Source organism: Ailuropoda melanoleuca, chromosome 14 (genome assembly GCF_002007445.2).
Source record: "Ailuropoda melanoleuca isolate Jingjing chromosome 14, ASM200744v2, whole genome shotgun sequence".
In the NCBI taxonomy this organism is placed as follows: Eukaryota; Metazoa; Chordata; class Mammalia; order Carnivora; family Ursidae; genus Ailuropoda; species Ailuropoda melanoleuca.
The window spans coordinates 89588533-89607929 of record NC_048231.1 but is presented as its reverse complement, the minus strand read 5'-3'; the positions used below and the strand labels follow the sequence as shown (position 1 = coordinate 89607929).

The 19397-nt window shown below is 44.7% G+C and overlaps 1 protein-coding gene across 4 annotated transcripts in view; it reads right to left on the bottom strand.

The window, feature by feature from the left end:
- Positions 1-19397, bottom strand: part of NEDD4L (NEDD4 like E3 ubiquitin protein ligase) — a 339881-nt gene that overhangs the window by 48884 nt on the left and 271600 nt on the right. For 2 of the 4 annotated variants that reach the window (XM_034642726.1, XM_034642729.1), the window contains 7 exons: positions 14585-14717; positions 13268-13444; positions 10739-10813; positions 9038-9097; positions 3560-3691; positions 2950-3069; positions 1650-1847 (listed from right to left, as the gene is read on the bottom strand). In XM_034642726.1, coding sequence (XP_034498617.1) covers positions 1650-1847; positions 2950-3069; positions 3560-3691; positions 9038-9097; positions 10739-10813; positions 13268-13444; positions 14585-14717 — 895 coding nt within the window. The remainder of the gene's footprint in view (positions 1-1649; positions 1848-2949; positions 3070-3559; positions 3692-9037; positions 9098-10738; positions 10814-13267; positions 13445-14584; positions 14718-19397) is intronic. The other 2 variants (XM_034642727.1, XM_034642728.1) reach the window with 2 other exon arrangements.

Genomic DNA, 19397 nt, shown 5'->3' with positions numbered 1-19397 from the left:
TCCATGGGGGGGAAAAGACCTAAAAACCAATCTCTAGGACTCTCTTTTCCAAAGAGCTGCCTATCTTTCACTCTCAACTTGCCCACAAACCTGTAAAATTATTTGTGGGAGAAAAAGTGCGTCCAACAAAGCGACAGGCCAGCGTGTGCCTCAGGAGTAGTTGCCGAGTTTACTAAATGAAATGTCACCAGATCTCAATGATGAATTCCCCTGGCAGACTACTCCCTTACCTCCGAAGAAGGAGCTCTTAGAGCGGTTCTCAATAAGGAGTGTTTAGAACGTGTCAGGGCATTTTTGGTCGTCCCTGTGGCAGGGGGAGGGGAGGCAATTAGCCTTCAGTGGCTGGATGCCCTGCTATGAAAAGCATGGGCCTGCCCCAAATGGAGAGAATGTTCTCATGGAGACATGCTGCCCCACGATCCACTGGATTTGAGATATTTTAGAAGGTGAGCCCTTTGGGGACTAAGTGAACATACACCACGGGCCAAGTGTGAGTGACAGTCTAGGCCACTTTGGTCCAGGCCTCTTTCCTAACACTATTCTATCAACTCTACACACCTCATGTCTTCACTAGAAATGGGAATTTAAAGCACATGTTCACTGGTAGCCTAAGACCACATGGCTGGGCCAGCGACCATCGCCCAAACTCAACCAGCTTTCACACACCACCCGTTCTAAGCAAGCAGCACAGATGACTGAAGGACAGAGTTAAGCTCTGTACCCGGAGAATTAGGCAGGGATACAAGGGACAGGAAGAAGAGCAAAAGCTCCTGTAGCATCAGAAATAGAAACAAGAATACCAAGTTCAGTTTAATCCTGGGTCTAGAGATCAACACAGTAGAAACATACCACTGACTTCTAAAAAAAGAACTACATGCAACATTAAATAAGACACCATGAATTCAGCTGAAGGAATGAAGGACGGACCGAGGCACACAGAGAAATGCATGTGCATCTGATTCAGCTCATCGTGCTTGCTAATACAACAGATTCTCTCTCCTGCGGGATTCAGGGGCACATGGGAGAGTGACATGATTGGAAAAATCAGTTTTGACAAAACGTTCACCAAAAAGAGCTATCAAATTTACAACCAAAGTCCTCAGTACATCTCTTAACCCCCAAGTAAAGGAGTAAGACAGAGCAAAGGAGTATAAAACACGAATCTGACACGAACAGTGAAGACTGAAAGGATAAATCAAATAAAGGCGATCATGTCAACAGAAACGCAAAAAGGAAAATGAGGAGAAATGATTAAAAAAAGATTAGGACTCCTAATGAAATTAGAGCGTAATGGGAAATGAAGCCGTGACATCAAATTCCTGGCCCTGGGGAGCATGACACCTTTCTCCCCAATACTATGGTAAACCGTCAGGACTAGAGCTTTCCAGGAGTCCCATGAAGAAAAGGCTCCCACCCCTGGAGCCATCCCAGAGGCAGTCACGACCTTGTGCCCCCTCTCTGCCCCTCCACCTCCCCCACCAAGCCCAGACGTGCTGAGTCCAGATGTAGGCTGAGGAGGTCCCCTTGGGGCTGTGCTTCGGGGTCTGGGAAATTTCCCTTCAAGAACAAGGGCTCCTGAGTAAGGAAGTCCAGGAATCAATGGCAGAGCTCGTGACAAAAATGGAACCAGATAAAAGCAGCAGCCTTACCCATGTTGTAGTCTTTGTGTTATGGTCAATGAAGAAGGGCCGGCCGTTGGGCGCTATCCTCATTTCCCAGCCAGGCGGCAGGAAGCTCTGTGTGACTTTGTGTTGTGGTTTGGGGGAGTTGTAAGGTGATGGCTGTGGGGACTGTGGGTTGGAAAGGGTATCTTTCACAGCCCGACGTATGGGCGAATCCTTGGCACCCTAAGGAATAATAATGAGCGTTAGAACTCTTACCAGGTGCTACTGCGGACGTATCAAAATGAACCGGGGTACACAAGGAACGCTCCTCTTTGGAGAGGCACAAAGGAGAAGCTCCTGAAACCTGTTTCTGTCATCCACTTACTTTTCAACCAATCTAACTTTCAAGGTTTCTTGGTTGGTTAAACACACGCCAATATTAAGTACTTATATATCAAGGTCCATGGATAGCTATTCAGTACACACCCAAAACATCGTTCTGCATCAAACACGATGGATGGAAATTTTACAAAGGGTAGAGGAACAGAGGCCCCTGCTCTTAATGAGCTCACAGTCTAATGAAGAAGGGGGTGGCAATTTTGAGAGCACAGAAAGGAAAACCTGTCCCCTCGAACTAGCACGGCTGCTACCCACAGCATTCACACCCCAGCTTAGAACTGATCACGTCCACTCCCAGTCATCAGCACCAGGAGCCCCGGGAACGGGCCTGCGACTAGCTCTAAGACACAGTCAAGTTCAGAACTTCAAACACTCGCTCTCTGGCTTCTCTAACTTGGACATTTGTGATGTGAAGGGATGGCACCAACACCACACACACAGGAGAGAGCACAAGCAGATGGCCAGCAATGGCTTCGAGATGCGAGTGTACACCAGGAACACGTACGCCCGTACAGTGACAGGCCCTACAGTCGAAAGGGGGGAAAAATGATCAAAGCAACAGCTGTGTTTTAAAAACGCAATGTAAGCATCGGTATTTGAGAGAGTTACTTATTTGAGAGAGTTACTTATGCAGTCAAGAGCGAAACACAACGAGAATGGAGAAAGTTCGGAGGAGAGGCGTCCCCCCTTCCAGCACAAGGACCCGTGGTGGCAGCCGAATGAGAATGGGACTCAGGTGGGAGGCCACGGGTGCGAGCCGGGTGGCACAGAGAAGCATGAAGTCAGGATGAGGGAAGGCGGCACGACAGCGCCCTGCACCACAGACACCACGACCGATCAGAGAGAGGACGGGGGCTGCAAAACTCAAAGCCATGGGAGATGAGCAAGGAGAATGAGAAGTCCCGGGAGATAGTGACCCGGTTAGAGGCTGAGGCAGCCTTCTCACCTCCAGCGGGGCAGATAAGGTTACAGTCGGCGAGCTGAGGCTACGGGGCCGGCGGATCTGAGGCTCGATTAGGTGGTTGTTACTGTTTGTGGCGGATCCGGACGCACCGTCTTCGGCAAGCTATTTTGGAGGCAAAAACAAGTTAGCTTCACAGGAGGATTCCCCCTGTGCATGTGATTAGGAGCGTGGACCCAAACAACAACGCAGCCAGCACTAATAAGAGGTCTGGCCTATTTCAAGCGTGGAGGAAATGATTAAACATAATAATGGGGGGAAGGATGGAGGAACACATTCAAAGGAAATAGAAATGAATCACTGAGCCCAGCATAAAAACCAGCCTTGGGAATAAAGGGGGCTGGGAGAGAAGCTACCCACTGTGATAGGCTCTTACTCCTGACAGTATCTTTCACGTCCCATTTTAAGACCATATCTAGGGATGGGCTGATCGGAGGACCAAATAATTAGGCTTAAAGTCATGCGTTTTCTTTGTGAGAAAAATGTTCTTAAACATGGGTTCTTTCGAACCATACATTCACACCGGGAACAGAGAGCTCATGTACATGTTGGCTTCTACGGCCTGTGATTTCAAGTTGTAAAGCGATCTGCGTACCTGCATGATAGGTCGAGTCCAAGTTGTGGTTCGATTGTTATGATTGACATAGTACGTGCGTCCCTTAGCATCTTTTCTCTCTTCCCAGCCTGAAGGGAGGCCCGGCGTGGTGTGTGTATAGGCCACTGATGGCTGTTTGTGTAAGAAATCATTATTATTTAATATCCTGCATTTGCTTTCTGATCAGTTTCATAAAGTAATGTACACCCAGAGAATTACTTGTTCTAGAACAAGTAATTTCATTTCACTTGCACCGAAAACATTAGTGTCTGGAAAAAAGGCAACTGATTTCCAACAGCTTCCAATTTACTGTGAGAGGAACCCCACACAGCCATGAGGCCCAAAATCTTACAGAAGTCCGCTGTAAAGCCCCAAAGTCTTAAACATAAAGGGCTGTTACTAGCATCCTAAGAGAAACATACAATCTGTTTCCGTTACCAGATTTGTTAAACCACACAGACCTTAAACGTATTTCTAACTGTCAAAGGTTACCAAGGAAGGGATGCTCTGAACATTTTCCCCCTCAGTATAGCTGCCACGGCGATGCTCTCCTAATTCCTAAAGTCTTCATCAGCTTAGAGCCCTTCCACGATCGCTTTCAGGGGAAAAAAACAAAAACGAAAATAAAACCAGTCTGCTCTCTAGCAGGTCTGTAGGCACACCAGGGCGTGCAGTCACGAGGACCAACCAGGACAGCTCAGCTGCCCCGGTCAGGGAGTCAGGGGGCAACCTGAGGTTAGAAGTCCAGAGGATCCCGAGAACCGAGGCTCTATCTACCCCCGTCCTCCCATGCGGACTGTCTCTCTTTAAAACGGTGAAAGCACATGCAGTTTCCAGGTTCAGAGACACGTCCAGTATAGAGTGACTGCATCTGGATCGTCCAAATGAGACTACAAAAGGATTCCTGAGACACTTTTGTTTCTAGGAAAAAGTCTGAGAAATGAGGCCTGGGTGGAGAAATGTCGGAATAGCAAGGATATTTCAGGGATTCATGGAAAAGGAGATGGACGCCTGAGGTCAGTGCCATCCTGGAAGTGCTGGGTGTGTGGATGCTGCACAGAACATCTGTAACTGGGGTGCCTGGGTGGTGCAGTCGTTGGGTGTCTGCCTTCAGCTCAGGGCATGATCCTGGCGTTCTGGGATCAAGACCCACATCGGGCTCCTCCGCTAGGAGCCTGCTTCTTCCTCTCCCACTCCCCCTGCCTGTGTTCCCTCTCTCACTGTCTCTCTCTCTGTCAAATAAATAAATAAAATCTTTAAAAAAAAAAAAAAAAAAAAAAAAAAAGAACATCTGTAACTGAGAAACGGGGTGCTACCCTGAAGGTGGGGACTCAGACACAGCAAGCCAACCATGGCTACCAAGGATCGTGGGAGAACGTCGAAGAAACCAGAGGCCATCCATCAGGAATCATCTCTTACGTGAGGTGACCACAGGAAGCCACTTCTTTTTGGGAACTGTCTTCCCTAATTAGGACCTTGTGAACTTCTGGGTGTTTCACCAGGTGGGTGTCAGGGTGAGGATGTGAATCTCTGAGCCCAGCTGCTCTGTGTGCACACCCTACCTTTCCTGCTCACTACCGACGCTGTGCCTTGCCAAGGAGGGTCCCAGTCAGAGGGCCCCCCAGTCCGCTGCAGGATCATGAACTGGAAAGCACGCTCAACAACACTACCACGTAATTTGGGGACTACAGTTCCCGAGGCTCAATATTCTATTCCATAAGCTTGACAGCACATTCCAGAGAAAAACTGAGCCACGAAGCAGCTGCCTCAATGGTTATTTCTGAAACACGTTTACCATGCAACGCAAGATTATTTGTACAGAGGACATTCTGCTGAAACTACGGTAACTGTTTTCTTGACATTTTTCCAGATGAGGTCCCAAAGGCCCTAACATGGTAATTCCAAGACTGTGAGACCATAAGGGTTCTGGATGTAGGTGTGGGACCACAAGAGCGGAAGTGACATCAACATGCAGACTTGATCCTTCCGTGGGTACCGAAGACAGATGAATTCGTCTACGGCCTCACGCTCTTATCTCCCTCCTTCCCTCACTGAGGCACCAGCCAAAAGAGTTAGTTCTAGGCTATTTTTTATCCAGGCTCTACAAAAACTGGACTCTGCTGAACTAAGTCAGAACCCACGCTGTAACTTAAGTAATCCGTTCGTATTTTTGGCTAAGTATATGCTATCAATCTTCGACCTACTGTTGCTTATAGGATGACCCAAAATGCTTGGGCTAAATGGAATAGTGCGTGGAATCTGCTGGCTTTCCTCCTCCCCACTGAGTTAAGTTTGGGGAGAGGAAATCAGATATGCACTCCGAAAGCTCTGTTCTGGAAACCATCAGGATAGTGTGAAAGTGACAGAATCCCTGGAAAGGGTCTTTATGGGGAGACATCATAAACTACAAGGACCTGGATGTGGCCATGGTTCATCTCAGAATCAAATTCGAAAACTGCTAGGACCTCCCATCCCAGGCTCCTCTCACAGATCCGGTTAATGGGACTAATCTGCTTCTGAAAACTAAGAGTGCAGGAGAAAACACTGATTTTGATTAATAGGCTCATTTTACCTTCTACTGAGAACTGAACTGGCAACCTATAATCTAAGTTCCGTCTACATGAGATGGTGTTATTAAAATCTTTCTTTATAGATTTCTTTCTAAATGACCATGGAGAATAACGTATGCCAACAACTGCATTTGTGACCCATAACACTGCTCTCATCACACCCTGCAGGGGAGGAGGCAGGACTCAGCTGCTCCAGGCAGATCACGCACGAGACCCAGCCCTGGAGCAGAAACCAGATTTCTACTGCTGTGTGTGTGAGAGAGAGAGAGAGAGAGAGAGAGAGAGAGAGAGAGAGAGAGAGTGTTCATACCGTCCATACAACCTCAAAAGGTAAGTGATAAACTGCTAGTCAGCTTAATTTAACAATTTCCCAGCTTTTCATCTGAACAGACGACTGTGTTGTGCATTGCCTAACACCCTGTCCTAGTGGCTGTTAATTTCATTAAGACAGAGAAATCAGTAACGTGTAAACTGCAAAAGTTTCAATCTGCTTTTAAAGACGATAAACAGTTTGGTACCATCACAGATTCTCCAAGATACACTCACACCCTGCTACACCGTTAACTCGGGGTGTTTTTAGGTGTACACAGCGAAGTCCAGAAGGACTGTACTATCCCTCTCCTTTGACCTCAGAGAGGACTCCCGTGTACCCTGCTAGAAAGTGACCCCAGTGTGCGTTATTTGTGCATATACACCAGGGTGTATTCCTAAACCAAAGGGTTGTGGTTCCATAGGTGAGAATCGGGGGTTGTTCATCAATGCTACAAAAATCAAAGCACTATCATGGAAAGAGATGTTCGCCAGGAGGGTTAACACAATACCCTGCGTAGTGCCCCGAGGGGTGGGGGTGGAGCTGAATGCTCACCAATGGGGGAAAATTATATAAATTGAGGTGTATTCACATCACTAAGTAGTATGTAATATTAACAGGTCCCAGAGGAAGGACCACAAGTGAAAAATATCGAGTTGCTAAGTGATGTGTATGTGGGATCCCAGCTGTGTGTGTGTGCATGGTACGTCCCAGGGTAGCTCCACCAGGAGACAGTACACGTGGGGCTGGCAGGCAGGGGCAGGAGAGGGTGTAAAAGGGGAAAAAACACGGTTAAGAGATGGAACTGGAAACCATACTTTCAAACCTGCCTCAGTTTCTAATGTAGCCATCAGGCAAGTTGGCTTACTGCAGCCGAAAGGTCACCAGGTACATGGGAGGCATGAGAGTAAAGCAAAGCATTTAGGAATGACTACTACCCAGTCTTTAAAAATTAACAAAACCAAACTGGTATTTTTTAATTCACGGCTGGGAGAGGAGGAGGGGGAGGGCACAGGCAAGAAGAACACAGCAGTGGCAGGGGCCACAGGACCTCATTCAGATGGGTCACTCTGTCCTGCCAAGTACCTCTCACCACGGAGGCCAGGGCTCTCATAATTCAGTTTATCCTGTCACTTAATATCCTCAGCTATCACAACACTCCAATGCTAAGAGCACATTCCAAGCCTCCCATAAAACCCAAAAATGTGTGGTAAAGAATGCTCATTAGCCTTGAATTCCATTAAAATTCTTTAATGAAATGATCCTGTCTATCTTGCAGCTCTGCTTCCGGTAGAAATTACTAGTGCACAGTAGGAAATAGGCTAGTTCACTTAGAATTTCTTGAATTCTACTGGAGGCTGAGCCTGGCCACCCAGCACATGACTTGCACATAAATCACTATAGTTCAATACCTTACACTGGGCTCATTTTTGCTGACTGCCAATTTGAGTTTCCTGTGGGCAGTGCTGAGCATTAAAGTCTAACAATATAACTGAATTTATTCCTTCAAGTCCACATCCTGTTGAAAATCAGCAATTGCATGTGTATTTAAAGGTAGTCTCAAAGTAATAAGCAGTTATAAGAAACCTAACAATGGTGACACAATAAGGAAAATTCTTCAAAGAGCTACAGTGGCTCAAAGCATAAACTCTAAGCTATGCCTGTCTCTAGGGGTCAAGCAAAAAACCAGGCAATTAAAGTACCTAGTCCTAGTCAAGTTACCCAAAAACATGAATACTAAAAATTATTTAAAATAATGAATAAGAGTAATGGATACTTGGCTCAGAGAAACTATTTTTTTTTCTAGACCTTTTAAACTTCTTAATTATATTCCCTCTTCTCTCCCCCCAAATTATATGAAGACTTATTCATTCCTGTGATTACAGACCCTTGGGGCAGAGCAGGGTCACTGGTTCATGCTCATGATACAGAAAATCGAGCACACCAGACAGGAGAGGCGGGCCGTGCACATGACCGGGAATCCACACGTGTAACTGCATGCAGTTCCTGTGGCTTCCCTATTCTCCTCCAAACAATTATTTTACTCAAGCGTTCTAACAAATAAGAAAAGCCGACCAGGACTACAAACACTAAAGGTCGACATATATTCTAGTATGTGTGTTGCCGAAGCAAGTGTGGCAGGAATATATTCTTTTTTTCTCTTCTTCTTTTTTTTTTTTTTTTTAAGTGGGCTCTAATGCCCAGTGTGGAGCCCAATGCAGGGCTCAAAGTCACGACCCGGAGATCAAGACCTCTGCAGAGATCAAGAGTTGGATGCTTGACTGACTGAGCCACCCAGGCGCCCCAGAAATATATTTTAAATGGTCAAATTAAATGTTCTTTATCAAAGTTTGACAGTATTCCTAATAAAACTACATGGGATGAAAAATCGCTGTTTTACCCACTACCTTTGAACAATGTGAGAGATTTTCAGTAAGAACCATGTACAGCTCTGTAGCACGAAGAAGCTGATCTTACCCAAAAAAGAAAAAGAAGCTGATCTTATCCAAAAAAGGATAAAGGGTATAGTCACCATTATGCAGAATGTTAAAACCAACCCACAGTTTTGCCATGAATGTCTGATCAAGGTATCATTACCATTGGCTCCTCACCACCTGTGACAGTTGATGACCGCGGTCTGCTAGCTGGGGCACTGGGCTGTTGAATGACAATGTACGTCAGTGAAATGTACTCAGGGCGACCACCCACCGCTTACTGAATCAGGAATCACTGATGTGGCAGCCAGGAAGGCAGGTGCGATGAATCAGAATCCCTGCAATCCACCCTGTCCAAATAAAGCTGAGCAACCCCTCACTGATGACCAGAAGAAAAACTGGGACACCATCACCCTCCCACCCTGAGAAGGCTCAGGCTGTAGCCCTGATTCCGGGAAACAATGAACTGCACCCTCAGGAATGCGAGAGGTCTCATTCAAAACAACCGCTCTGGTTTGATCCCCACTGTGAAATAATTAAGCAGATTCTTAAATCTGCCTAACTCTTAATTTGGGTAAGAGGCCACCAGTGATCAGTTGAGCTGACAGCTTTATGGAGTACAGGGAAAGAGGGAGGAATCAACAGTGTTTAGGAGAGGGAGTTCTTTGGTAGATAAAATTGACACTGATTTTGAAAAGGAGGGAAAGTACCATTAATTCATCAAGGAAAATCACAGAATCATCAGGTTGAGGGGGATCCCCTCTCCAGGCTACCACAGATGATTACTCTGGTTTTTGGGGAGGCCTGTACTAAAACCATCCCAGAAAGGATGCTTTTGTCAAGCTTCTGATCAACCAATCCATTCTATGGGCGCCATAACCCAACTGGCCATGTTGATTACTCAGCTAGCCAGCATACTCTCGAATTCATCCGTCACCGTAAAAGACTAAAACACAGGCAACAATATGCTTTGCAGTAAAAATGTACATGATAGGGAAGATACCATGATTGCAAAACTCTAAGTACAATCCTTTTTCCCTTTAACTTCATACATGATAAAGTGTTATTAGTGCCCCCCAAATGATCAAGGATTTGTACTAAAAAAAAAAAAAAACCCACAAAAAACTGGTCAAGGTTAAACAAGTTGAACATGCTAAAACCACAAAATATTTTCTCTTCCAAAGAAGAAATAAATTGACCAAAAAATTTTTACTGCATACACCAAACCTCTCCCAACGCAGTCCCGGTCTGCCTTCCAATTTGAATAATCATTCTTATTTTTGTCCTATATCATCAAACACTCCTTACTCTCCCATATTCGCTGCTAGTTAGGAACATTGTGGGAGGGTGGGAACAAATTACAGCCAATTCTTGAGTCAGTAGAGCTGCCTCTACAGAGAAGGGAAAGGCGCTTTGTGGGTTAAGAGTTTAGGCCAATAGTGATGGGAAAAAACCGCTCCCTGCAAACCCAGAAGAGTTCTTCCCGTTCGAAGGGATTCAATATGTTCTTAAGATACAGCTCACTGGAGCACAGCGTTAGTGACCAAATGAAGTTTAAAAACAGAAAAGAATTATTAAAGCATGCTTTGAGTTTAGCAGTTTTAAGTCAGGTAAGCACATCAGAATTTGGTATTAATTTAGGTGGAAAAGCAAAGCAATGAAGTTTTTAGCATTTCAGAGACTTCGTGGCGATAACTCTTGGTATTGGAAATCAACGCTCCTTGGGCAATTTGCTAGGAAAGCCTAAGGTCTCATTTAGAGAGAGAATGGATTTGCACAGGAAAAACTCTTCCTCCGTAGCCCAAGACGATTTCAAATACAAGCGGCACGAGCCAGCCGGCGGCCGGCAAGGGGCGTGGGTTACCGGTGGTAGGTGAGCCTGCTCGGCGACCGCATCGGTGACACTGCAGGACCGCAACCTCGAGGACGGCTCTCTTTGCTGAAGGGATGAAAGGACATGACCCATCATGAATACACAGGAACAGAAGCAAGGTTCACCGGTTTAAAAAATGTCCCTCAAGCCTAGGGAGTGTTCTTTGGTCTTAGAAGGTAATTAAAGAAGACACCAGCTTTTCTGAGCCAGGACACTAATCCTTCAAGGAGTCGAATAATCGTACATTTTCAAGCGTTTCAGGCAGACTGGGATTCTGATTGGGCCTTAGTAAGACGTAACAGCAAAAATAGGAGGCAGAGACCAAAACAAGAAGGGGACTCGAGAGGCCAGTGGAACGTTCTAGTGCTGTTCTAAAAATGGAAACAGGAAGCTAGCAGTCTTGTATTTTGCTTTGGGAAGCACCTGTGGGGTAAGTTCCAGTGTGATGGGAATAAAGGAAAAAATACTGATATATGCTTATCAGACATTTATTGCACATTACTACTGACAAAGGGTCAGTCGGAGTCTAAGTCCAGAGAACTCAAATACAGTCCTATGCTGCTACTTTGAAGGGTCAGGTAGTGACGTTAAGCTAAAACATCGAGTGTGTGACATATGACGTTCCTCCGACTTATCTGTATTAACCTATATTGTTAGAAGAAAAAAAGCCTCACAGATCCAATCAGAGAACAGCACACAAAGGCCAAGTGTCTAATCAGCAACTGGTTCACCGGTGGGAGATAAGTATGTGCACAGAACTCACTCATTTTTAATATTTTGCAATAATAAGAAAAATGGGGTAAGGTCAAAGAAAGACAGTGATGGGGGCCTATTCGTGTCCTTCCACAACGGTCAGCAAGAAGGACTCCTTCTTTGGTCAAAGTTCACGCTATTGTCCTTGAATACGGAGTGACCCTGAGAAGCAAAACTGAAGAGGAGTCCCGTATTCTTCTTTTTCCAAGACATTCTTCCTTAATAGTTGAATCAGACTCAACATAACCTTAAAATAATACTGCCTCTTGTACTTGGATCTTAAAGGTATTTTATGCACCTGGAATGATTAAATGCACGTGGGTCCCCATAACTGGAATATATATGGAAATAACTGGAAATGCTAACTTGATACTAATGCTGATGAAAATTATGACTTTTTACTTGGTAGACTAGAGACGGACACCTGCTGTGTGCACTACTTATTACCTTTTATAGGTTTTAAATATATGGCTTCATTGCTTATGTCATTTCCATAGCAACAGTTTTTACCAATTCAAATATCCCACATATAATTTTTCCCCTGCCCTTTTAGTATTAAATTTTTATCTCGGTGGTATTTCTCTTTCTGAAAAACATTTATAGAATTTTAATATAAAGCCACATTAAATGAGTAATCACCGCAACTCATACAATATAGGCCAATGGTGTCTTTAAATAAAAACACCGTAACCGAAGGAGTAACAATTTTGTGAACACTTACTTGTGGATTTGATACAGTTGTAATAATGACTATTTTTCTAGGATGCCATTTTCAGTGGAGTGACTACTACCATTTACTACAACACACCTTTAATTTCTTTTTTTTATTTTTTATTTTTTTTTTAAGATGTTATTTATTTATTCGATAGAGATAGAGACAGCCAGCGAGAGAGGGAACACAAGCGGGGGGAGTGGGAGAGGAAGAAGCAGGCTCATAGCAGAAGAGCCTGACGTGGGGCTCGATCCCATAAACGCCGGGACCACGCCCTGAGCTGAAGGCAGACGCTTAACCGCTGTGCCACCCAGGCGCCCCTAAGTTTAATTTCTTGAGAAACATTCAGACTGCATTTGTTCTCAACTTTACGCACTAGCAGGTATTTTTCTATGGACTTTTCTGCAGGGTTTTGTGTTGTCAGACATGGAGGTCTTCATGCTGGTTTTGCTGCTTCTCACTGGGGCTCAGCCCCACCCGAAGTTTCTAGAAAGAGGTTCCCTGATGGTTGAGAACCCAAGTGCAAATGTTACCCTGAAGTCTATGCCACAACTTCATAACCTTTCTTAAGGATTTGTTCTATGGGACTTAGGGGAGGTCTTTTGTCTCCCATTCTAACTTTGTCTTAGATGGGTCTCTTTAACATGATGCCTTCATCTGTGACATTAGAACGATAAAGGGTGCAGCAGGGTACAAATTAAGAGGGCTTATTAAGAGGCCTGATGTCTCTTAGGTCCCAGTATGAAACACCATCTTTGTGATGAAAGTACTATTCATGAGCCTTTGGCTGGGAAAAGAAATTCAGGGTTAAAGCTGGTAATAAAGAAGTCATGGACTCTTATTTTCTTGAGTTCTTTACAAATCAAGAAAGATTCTCACCTGCTTGGACTATTTTTGGTATTGTCCTCTTAGGAAAGGAAGCACTTTGGAAAATGTCAGAGTTCTCTGGGAGCTGGAAGAATCTTGGTCATTAGCTGCACACGAGATTCTCTTACAGCAATGAGAAATGGTAAAATATTTGCTTAACTTCTCATTCAAACAGGACCATTACTTACAATCAAAGAACCAAACTGCTCCCCATTGGAGTCTGGAGTGATCTGAAGCCTTCTGCTCAGTTCCTCAGACAGCTCCTGAGGGCTGGTCCGAGACACTGGAGACGATGGCGGTGGGGGCAGTGACAGATTGAGGGAGTCTCCAGTGATGTTCACTTCTTCGGAAATGGTCTCCCAAGGCTATCAAGGAACAAAAGATGCTGGGGTAAATGGCAGTAATGAGGGATCCTCTCGTCACCTTGCCAACGACGATAACCATTATAATAACTATAATTAACATTTACTGAGTACTCGGGAGGCACACAATCTTCTCCAGAACCACGAGAAGATGTGACTACTACCCTAATTGACAGATGAGGAAACCAAGGCACAGAGAGTAACTTGCCAGAGAGAACAAAGCTAGGAGTGGCAGGGCCAGGAACTGATCCAAGGAAGCCTGGTTCTTGGGGCTGCACTCTTAACCACTCCATAACACCATCTCCCTGAGCAGTGACCCGCTTCTAGCATGAGTGACGACATGCATGGGTGAAAAACGTTCTCAGGAATGCATTCACGTTTTTCACGGATTTTCTTCAACTACTGAGGAGTCACAATGAAAACAGCAGAGCTGCTATAAGCTGTAATTAAACAGTGCTATTAACTTTTTGTGAATTTATTATCACTAATTTTGCTTTTCCAATTTTGAGCACTGGCACATTTTGTCAATGATCTTCTTCCTGACACACGGTCTGAAAAGAATGGATTTCTAGTAAGTAAACAGAGTTGTTAAGGCTGTACGGAAGTTATGGTTTTTGCTAATTTGTGGCTCACTTCTTAATTTTTCCTCCAGTAATTTACCATAAACATTTAAGGGGAAAAATAATAAACGTTTCTAAATTCACCCAGATTTCTATTTTCTTGGTAATAAATCTCTTTCACGATGTCAACACCACTCAGTAAAAGCATGTGGTACCCACACAAGTGACAGGACTCATTCAACTGCTGAACAGGACAATCACATTGCCATTCAGTAAGATACGGTCAGACTCAGGGGAAAAGTAAATTGTTAAGTGAGAATATCTTAAGAGGTCCATGACTAGAAACGACATCATTCCCTTTTGTAATGAACAGACACGTGTATTCATCAAACATGACTTTGATAAGCGCTTCCCAAATTAATCGATATCCCGATGGTCATCAATGAGCTGGAAGACCGCGATCATTAGTTTTTAGACAGCATTTACCCAGAGGAAAAAAACGAGGACACAGAATCAAGCTGGGGCACGCAGAGTGGAGGAAGGGACGGAGCTGCAGCGCGGAGGCCGCATGGGGACAGCTCACCTCTGGGCCGTCTCCACCCTCGCTGGGCTCGGGCTCCAGGTCCTCGCTGATGTGCCTGCGCGAGCGGAAGCGCCGGTGCGCCGCCTCCTGGTTGATCTGCCTGATGTTGCTGTCCGACTCGGAGGACACGTCCCTGAGAGCGCAGGGCAAGGGAGACAGGAGAGTCCGTGTTGATCCCTGGCACTTGGGCAACAGTCCAACACTCACCAAGGGCCTTGCGCCCACTGACGAGTCAGCGCTGTCCTGCTCAACACTGACAACCAGCTGGCTGTTAGGTGGGAGAACTCTCCCTACGGAGCTTGGCTACAGCTGTACGTTCATTTCAATCCAACAGATACAGTGTTTACAGGCATCAGTGATGATGTCTTTGGGTATTTTTCAGGTAGAGACTGCGAAAAGTACTTCAGTATTTAAGAAATCACAGCCCTGGGGCGCCTGGGTGGCTCAGTCGGTTAAGCATCTGCCTTCAGCTCAGGGTCCTGGGATCCAGCCCCGAGTCAGGCTTCCTGCTCAGCGGGAGCCTGCTTCCTTCTCTCCCTCTGCCTGTCCCCACCGCTCATTCTCTCTCTCACTCTCAAATAAATTAAATCTTTAAAAAAAAGAAATCACAGCCCTCCATCCGTTTGTTCTAGTGATAAGGCAGGTTTCTCAAAGGACAGGTGACAGGTCTCAGACTTGGGGCCAGTCAGTTGTGATCCTTCCAGGAAACTAGCAATGACAAGGCACCAACTTTTGGTCATTAACAATGGGCCAAAGAGTAGAAATAGTACAAACTCAAAGCTGGGATCTGAGGAAGTGCTCCTGACCCAATGGATTTTTTTTTGGTTGCTGTGGATCTCATTTTGACAAAAATCTCTGAATCATAACACTGTATTTCTTCCTATTAAACCACTTTAAAAAAAATTTGCACAAACATCAGGTGATAACTTCCCAAATCAAGTGGGATTTGAAGAACACTGTAACTTGATGCTTTTTTTTTTTTTTTTTGGTCATATACATCTCTTAATTCAGGACCTGAAAGCATCAATTCAATCTTGAAAACTTTTGCAGTAAATTACAGGCAATCAGACTTTGGGAGAAATACTACCTGCTGGCTTTTAGAGTAGAAGGTCAAACATCAAAATGTTTTTTGGAGAAAACTCAGACTCTTTCAATAAGACACCCTATTCAGTTAACAAAAATGATGTTGCAAGTTAACCTTTCAAAATATTTGAAAACATTATTTCAAACTAATTGGAGCAGAGTATTAATCAAGGGCCCTCCTTATAGATTCTTCCTACAACATAGCTTTTAAAATATTTGAATATACTCTTAAACCAACTTATAATATATCCCAATAAAAAGCCTGCTGGGCCCCTGTAATAGTGAATAGTTTCAGGCTAATACCACTGTATGCAAATAAATAGGTGACTCTTGGGGCTCCTGCGTGGCTTAGTTGGTAAAGCATCTGCCTTTGGCTCAGGTCATGATCCCAGCGTTCTGGATTCGAGCCCTGCATCAGGCTCCCTACTCAGTGGGGAGCCTGCTTCTTCCTCTCCCATTCCCCCTGCTTGTGTTCCCTCTGCTGCCTGTCAAATAAATAAATAAAATCTTTTTTTTTTTTTAAAGATTTTATTTTGTTTATTTAACAGAGAGAGAGACAGCCAGCCAGCGAGAGAGGGAACACAAGCAGGGGGAGTGGGAGAAGAAGAAGCAGGCTCCCCAGAGGAGCCTGATGCGAGGCTTGATCCCAGGACCCTGGGATCACGCCCTGAGCCAAACGCAGAGGTTTAACGACTGAGCCACCCAGGCACTCCATAAATAAAATCTTAAAAAAAAAAAAAATCAATTATGCAAATCTTCCTTATTCCACAGGCTCATGTAATTAGTAATCGGTGCGAACCAGAAACAACTAAAAAGCATAGAGAAGATACCTCTAATTTTGAAATTCCAACTCTGGATTTTTACCATCTTTAGTGATAAAGTAAAAATGTTCACACAAAGGAGGCCTTTTGCATGTCATTAAGCAATTGAATGAGAGGGTTGTTGAAAGTGGAAATTTAAAAGAGTCACTAATGGGAAGATGAACATTTAAAAATATTTCTGAGCTGACAGATTAAAACAGAAAATGATTTTATTGGTGGCAAGAAAATATTTTAGGAAACAATTATTTCATTTTTCTTCAGTCATTAATTTCATATATATATTCTTCACTTGACTTCCATGGGAAATATACAAGTGGTAGAGGCATGATAAGCCGTAAGTTTATCAAGTTCAGCGCCAATTAAGATCAGTACTAGATCACTCCCATTCACATACATTAGCCACGGCAATGACGAGGGGAATTACTGAGATAGGATTACATTGTTGCTATGACAGAAGAAGGACAAAGTATTCTAGAAAGAGAGGTAATGGAATTAAGTGTTTGAGTCTCACAAGTTCATCTTCATTAAAACCTTAATTTCATTCCTTTGCCAGATTTTTAAAATTGTATTTTTTAAAGACTTTTGTTTTTAGAGAGAGAGAAAATAAGTGGGACGGGCAGAGGGAGAGAGAATCTCAAGCACATTCCACGCCAAGTGCGGAGCCTGACACAGGACTCGATCCCAAGGACCCCGAGATCACAACCCAACCCGAAACCAGGAGTTGGGTGCTCAACTGACTGTGCTACCCAGGTGCTCCTAAAATTGTGTTTTTTACAGTAAAAAGCTTACTGTTGACATTTAAAGTAGGGTCAAGGAGAATTCTAAAATTGGGGTGTTTTAAATGCTACCCTGACTTGAGAGAGCTGGGAGCACTCTGGTCAGCCTTCCATTATGGAATTCTATACTATGTGCCTGTAATCACTTTCAGAAGTGATTCACTTGTGCTCATTCAGTTAGGAGACATTTTGCTGAGCTCCTACTTTGGGCCAGGCGCTTAAGGGGTAGATCTGCGAATAAGAAAACACAGTCCCGGCTCCAACAGGCAACCGGAGTATTACGTTGCTTCATGATAGGAGAGGGGAAGAACCCGCTGTCCCGTGAGACCTGAAGAGAAGTACAGCTCCCCCAGGGGAAGGTGGAGGAGGCTGACATCTAAAGGCAGCCAGAAGAAAGGGGACCTTCTGGTTCTGTTCCCGTCTTTGGGCAGGGGTGGGGGAGGCGCATTATTGCATCCACAGGGCCAAGAAGAGAGTAATCAGAAAGCAGCTGGGTACAGGCTGGCCACTCGACACCCTGTGGGTTTATGACTGTGGCTGGGGAATCTGGCAAGAGACGGGGTGGAGAAGGAGCCTGAAGAACAGCCCGAGGGCAACAAGCTGTCACTGAAGATTTTTCAGGGGCCTGAAGTATGGAGTACAGGCCTAGTGAACTAGGGAAGACAGGAGTCACTGGGACAGTCTTAATTCTTTGCTTTAGCATATGGTTATCACAGTCTCATTTCCTCAGACAGAGAGAGCCTTTTAATAAAGACACTTCTTGGGGCGCCTGGGTGGCTCAGCCGGTTAAGTGTGGGCCTTCAGCTCAGGTCATGATCCCAGGGTCCTGGGAAAGAGCCCTCTGTTGGGCTCCCTGCTCAGGGTGGAGCCTGCTTCTCCCTCTCCCTCTGCTCTTCCCTGCCTTGCTCATGCTCACTCTCTCATTCTCTAATAAATAAATCTTTTTTAAAAAATAATAAAATTTAAAAATAAAGACACTTCTTAATACCAATTTCCCCCCAAAGAGTACAGCAATATTCTATAAACACTGAATTATGGAAATAATTTTTTTTAAATTAGAACAATACTTTAAAATAATTCTGGAAGGCTTGAGCGCTTCTGGCCACACCAAGTAAAGGTAAGGAGAAAGCACCTCAAATTCTCGAAAACAGTTCAGATGGGACGAAAACGTTACTGGGGAAACTAACTCTTCACATCTAACTTTTCTCTTGCTTTCTAGAAGCCAGGCCCGTTGCAGAGGAGGCACTCCCCGGGCCCCACCTGAGCTCTGCCTAACGTCTTTCCTGGCTCACCCTCTTTAGCAGAGCTGCCTCACGGGTGGACAGCCACGCCACTGACCACTCCCTGAACTACTCGTGAACCTGAACTTGGATTAAGAGCCGCATTTTTCCCATGCTACTCTGGACAACTGATGAGCCAGCATGGTACAGATGATCTCTGTTGTTTTGGTTTAGTTCTTTGGGACACTGCCACCAAGGTGGTGTGTTTACCAAAACATATGAAGTCTTTCCTCAGGAATTTCCTCATTAGAGTTTCACAACTCTGGGAGGTAGAGAAAGCAAGGATTTCCACTTATCCCAAAATAACAGACTTCAGTCTGCAGGATTATAATGAAGGTATTTTTTCCATGTCCTCACGGCCATTAGTATTTCTTTGTGACCTGCTAGTGGTCACTTTTCTGCAGAGGTCATAGGACACTCTGGTCCCCACAAAGTGCTAGGTGTTCAGTGAGGTTTAGCAAAGGAAGCTCATGGTGCCTTACTTAGGGTATGGCCAACCGAGACTGGTGATTCAAGACTCTCGATCACTACGTGTAACCAAGCTGAAGTGGGGAGGGAGATCCAGTTTTCTGTTTGTTTTTTTAACTACGAATAGCCAGAGCAGTCAAATGGCTTAAAATAGTTTCACAATAGCTATGGTCATTCATCAAAGCGAAATAGTAAAAAATAAAATAAAAATAAAAATAAAAACTAGACCATTTCCATTTATATTTCTATGGGGGAAAAATCGCAATGAAGAAGAGCTCACTGTCGTCTGGATGTCTGGGTATTTACACTGTCCTGTGAATAACGAGCTGGGTCTACAGCTGACCAAGCACAGCCGATACTCACAGGAACCCACTTGGGAGGTTAG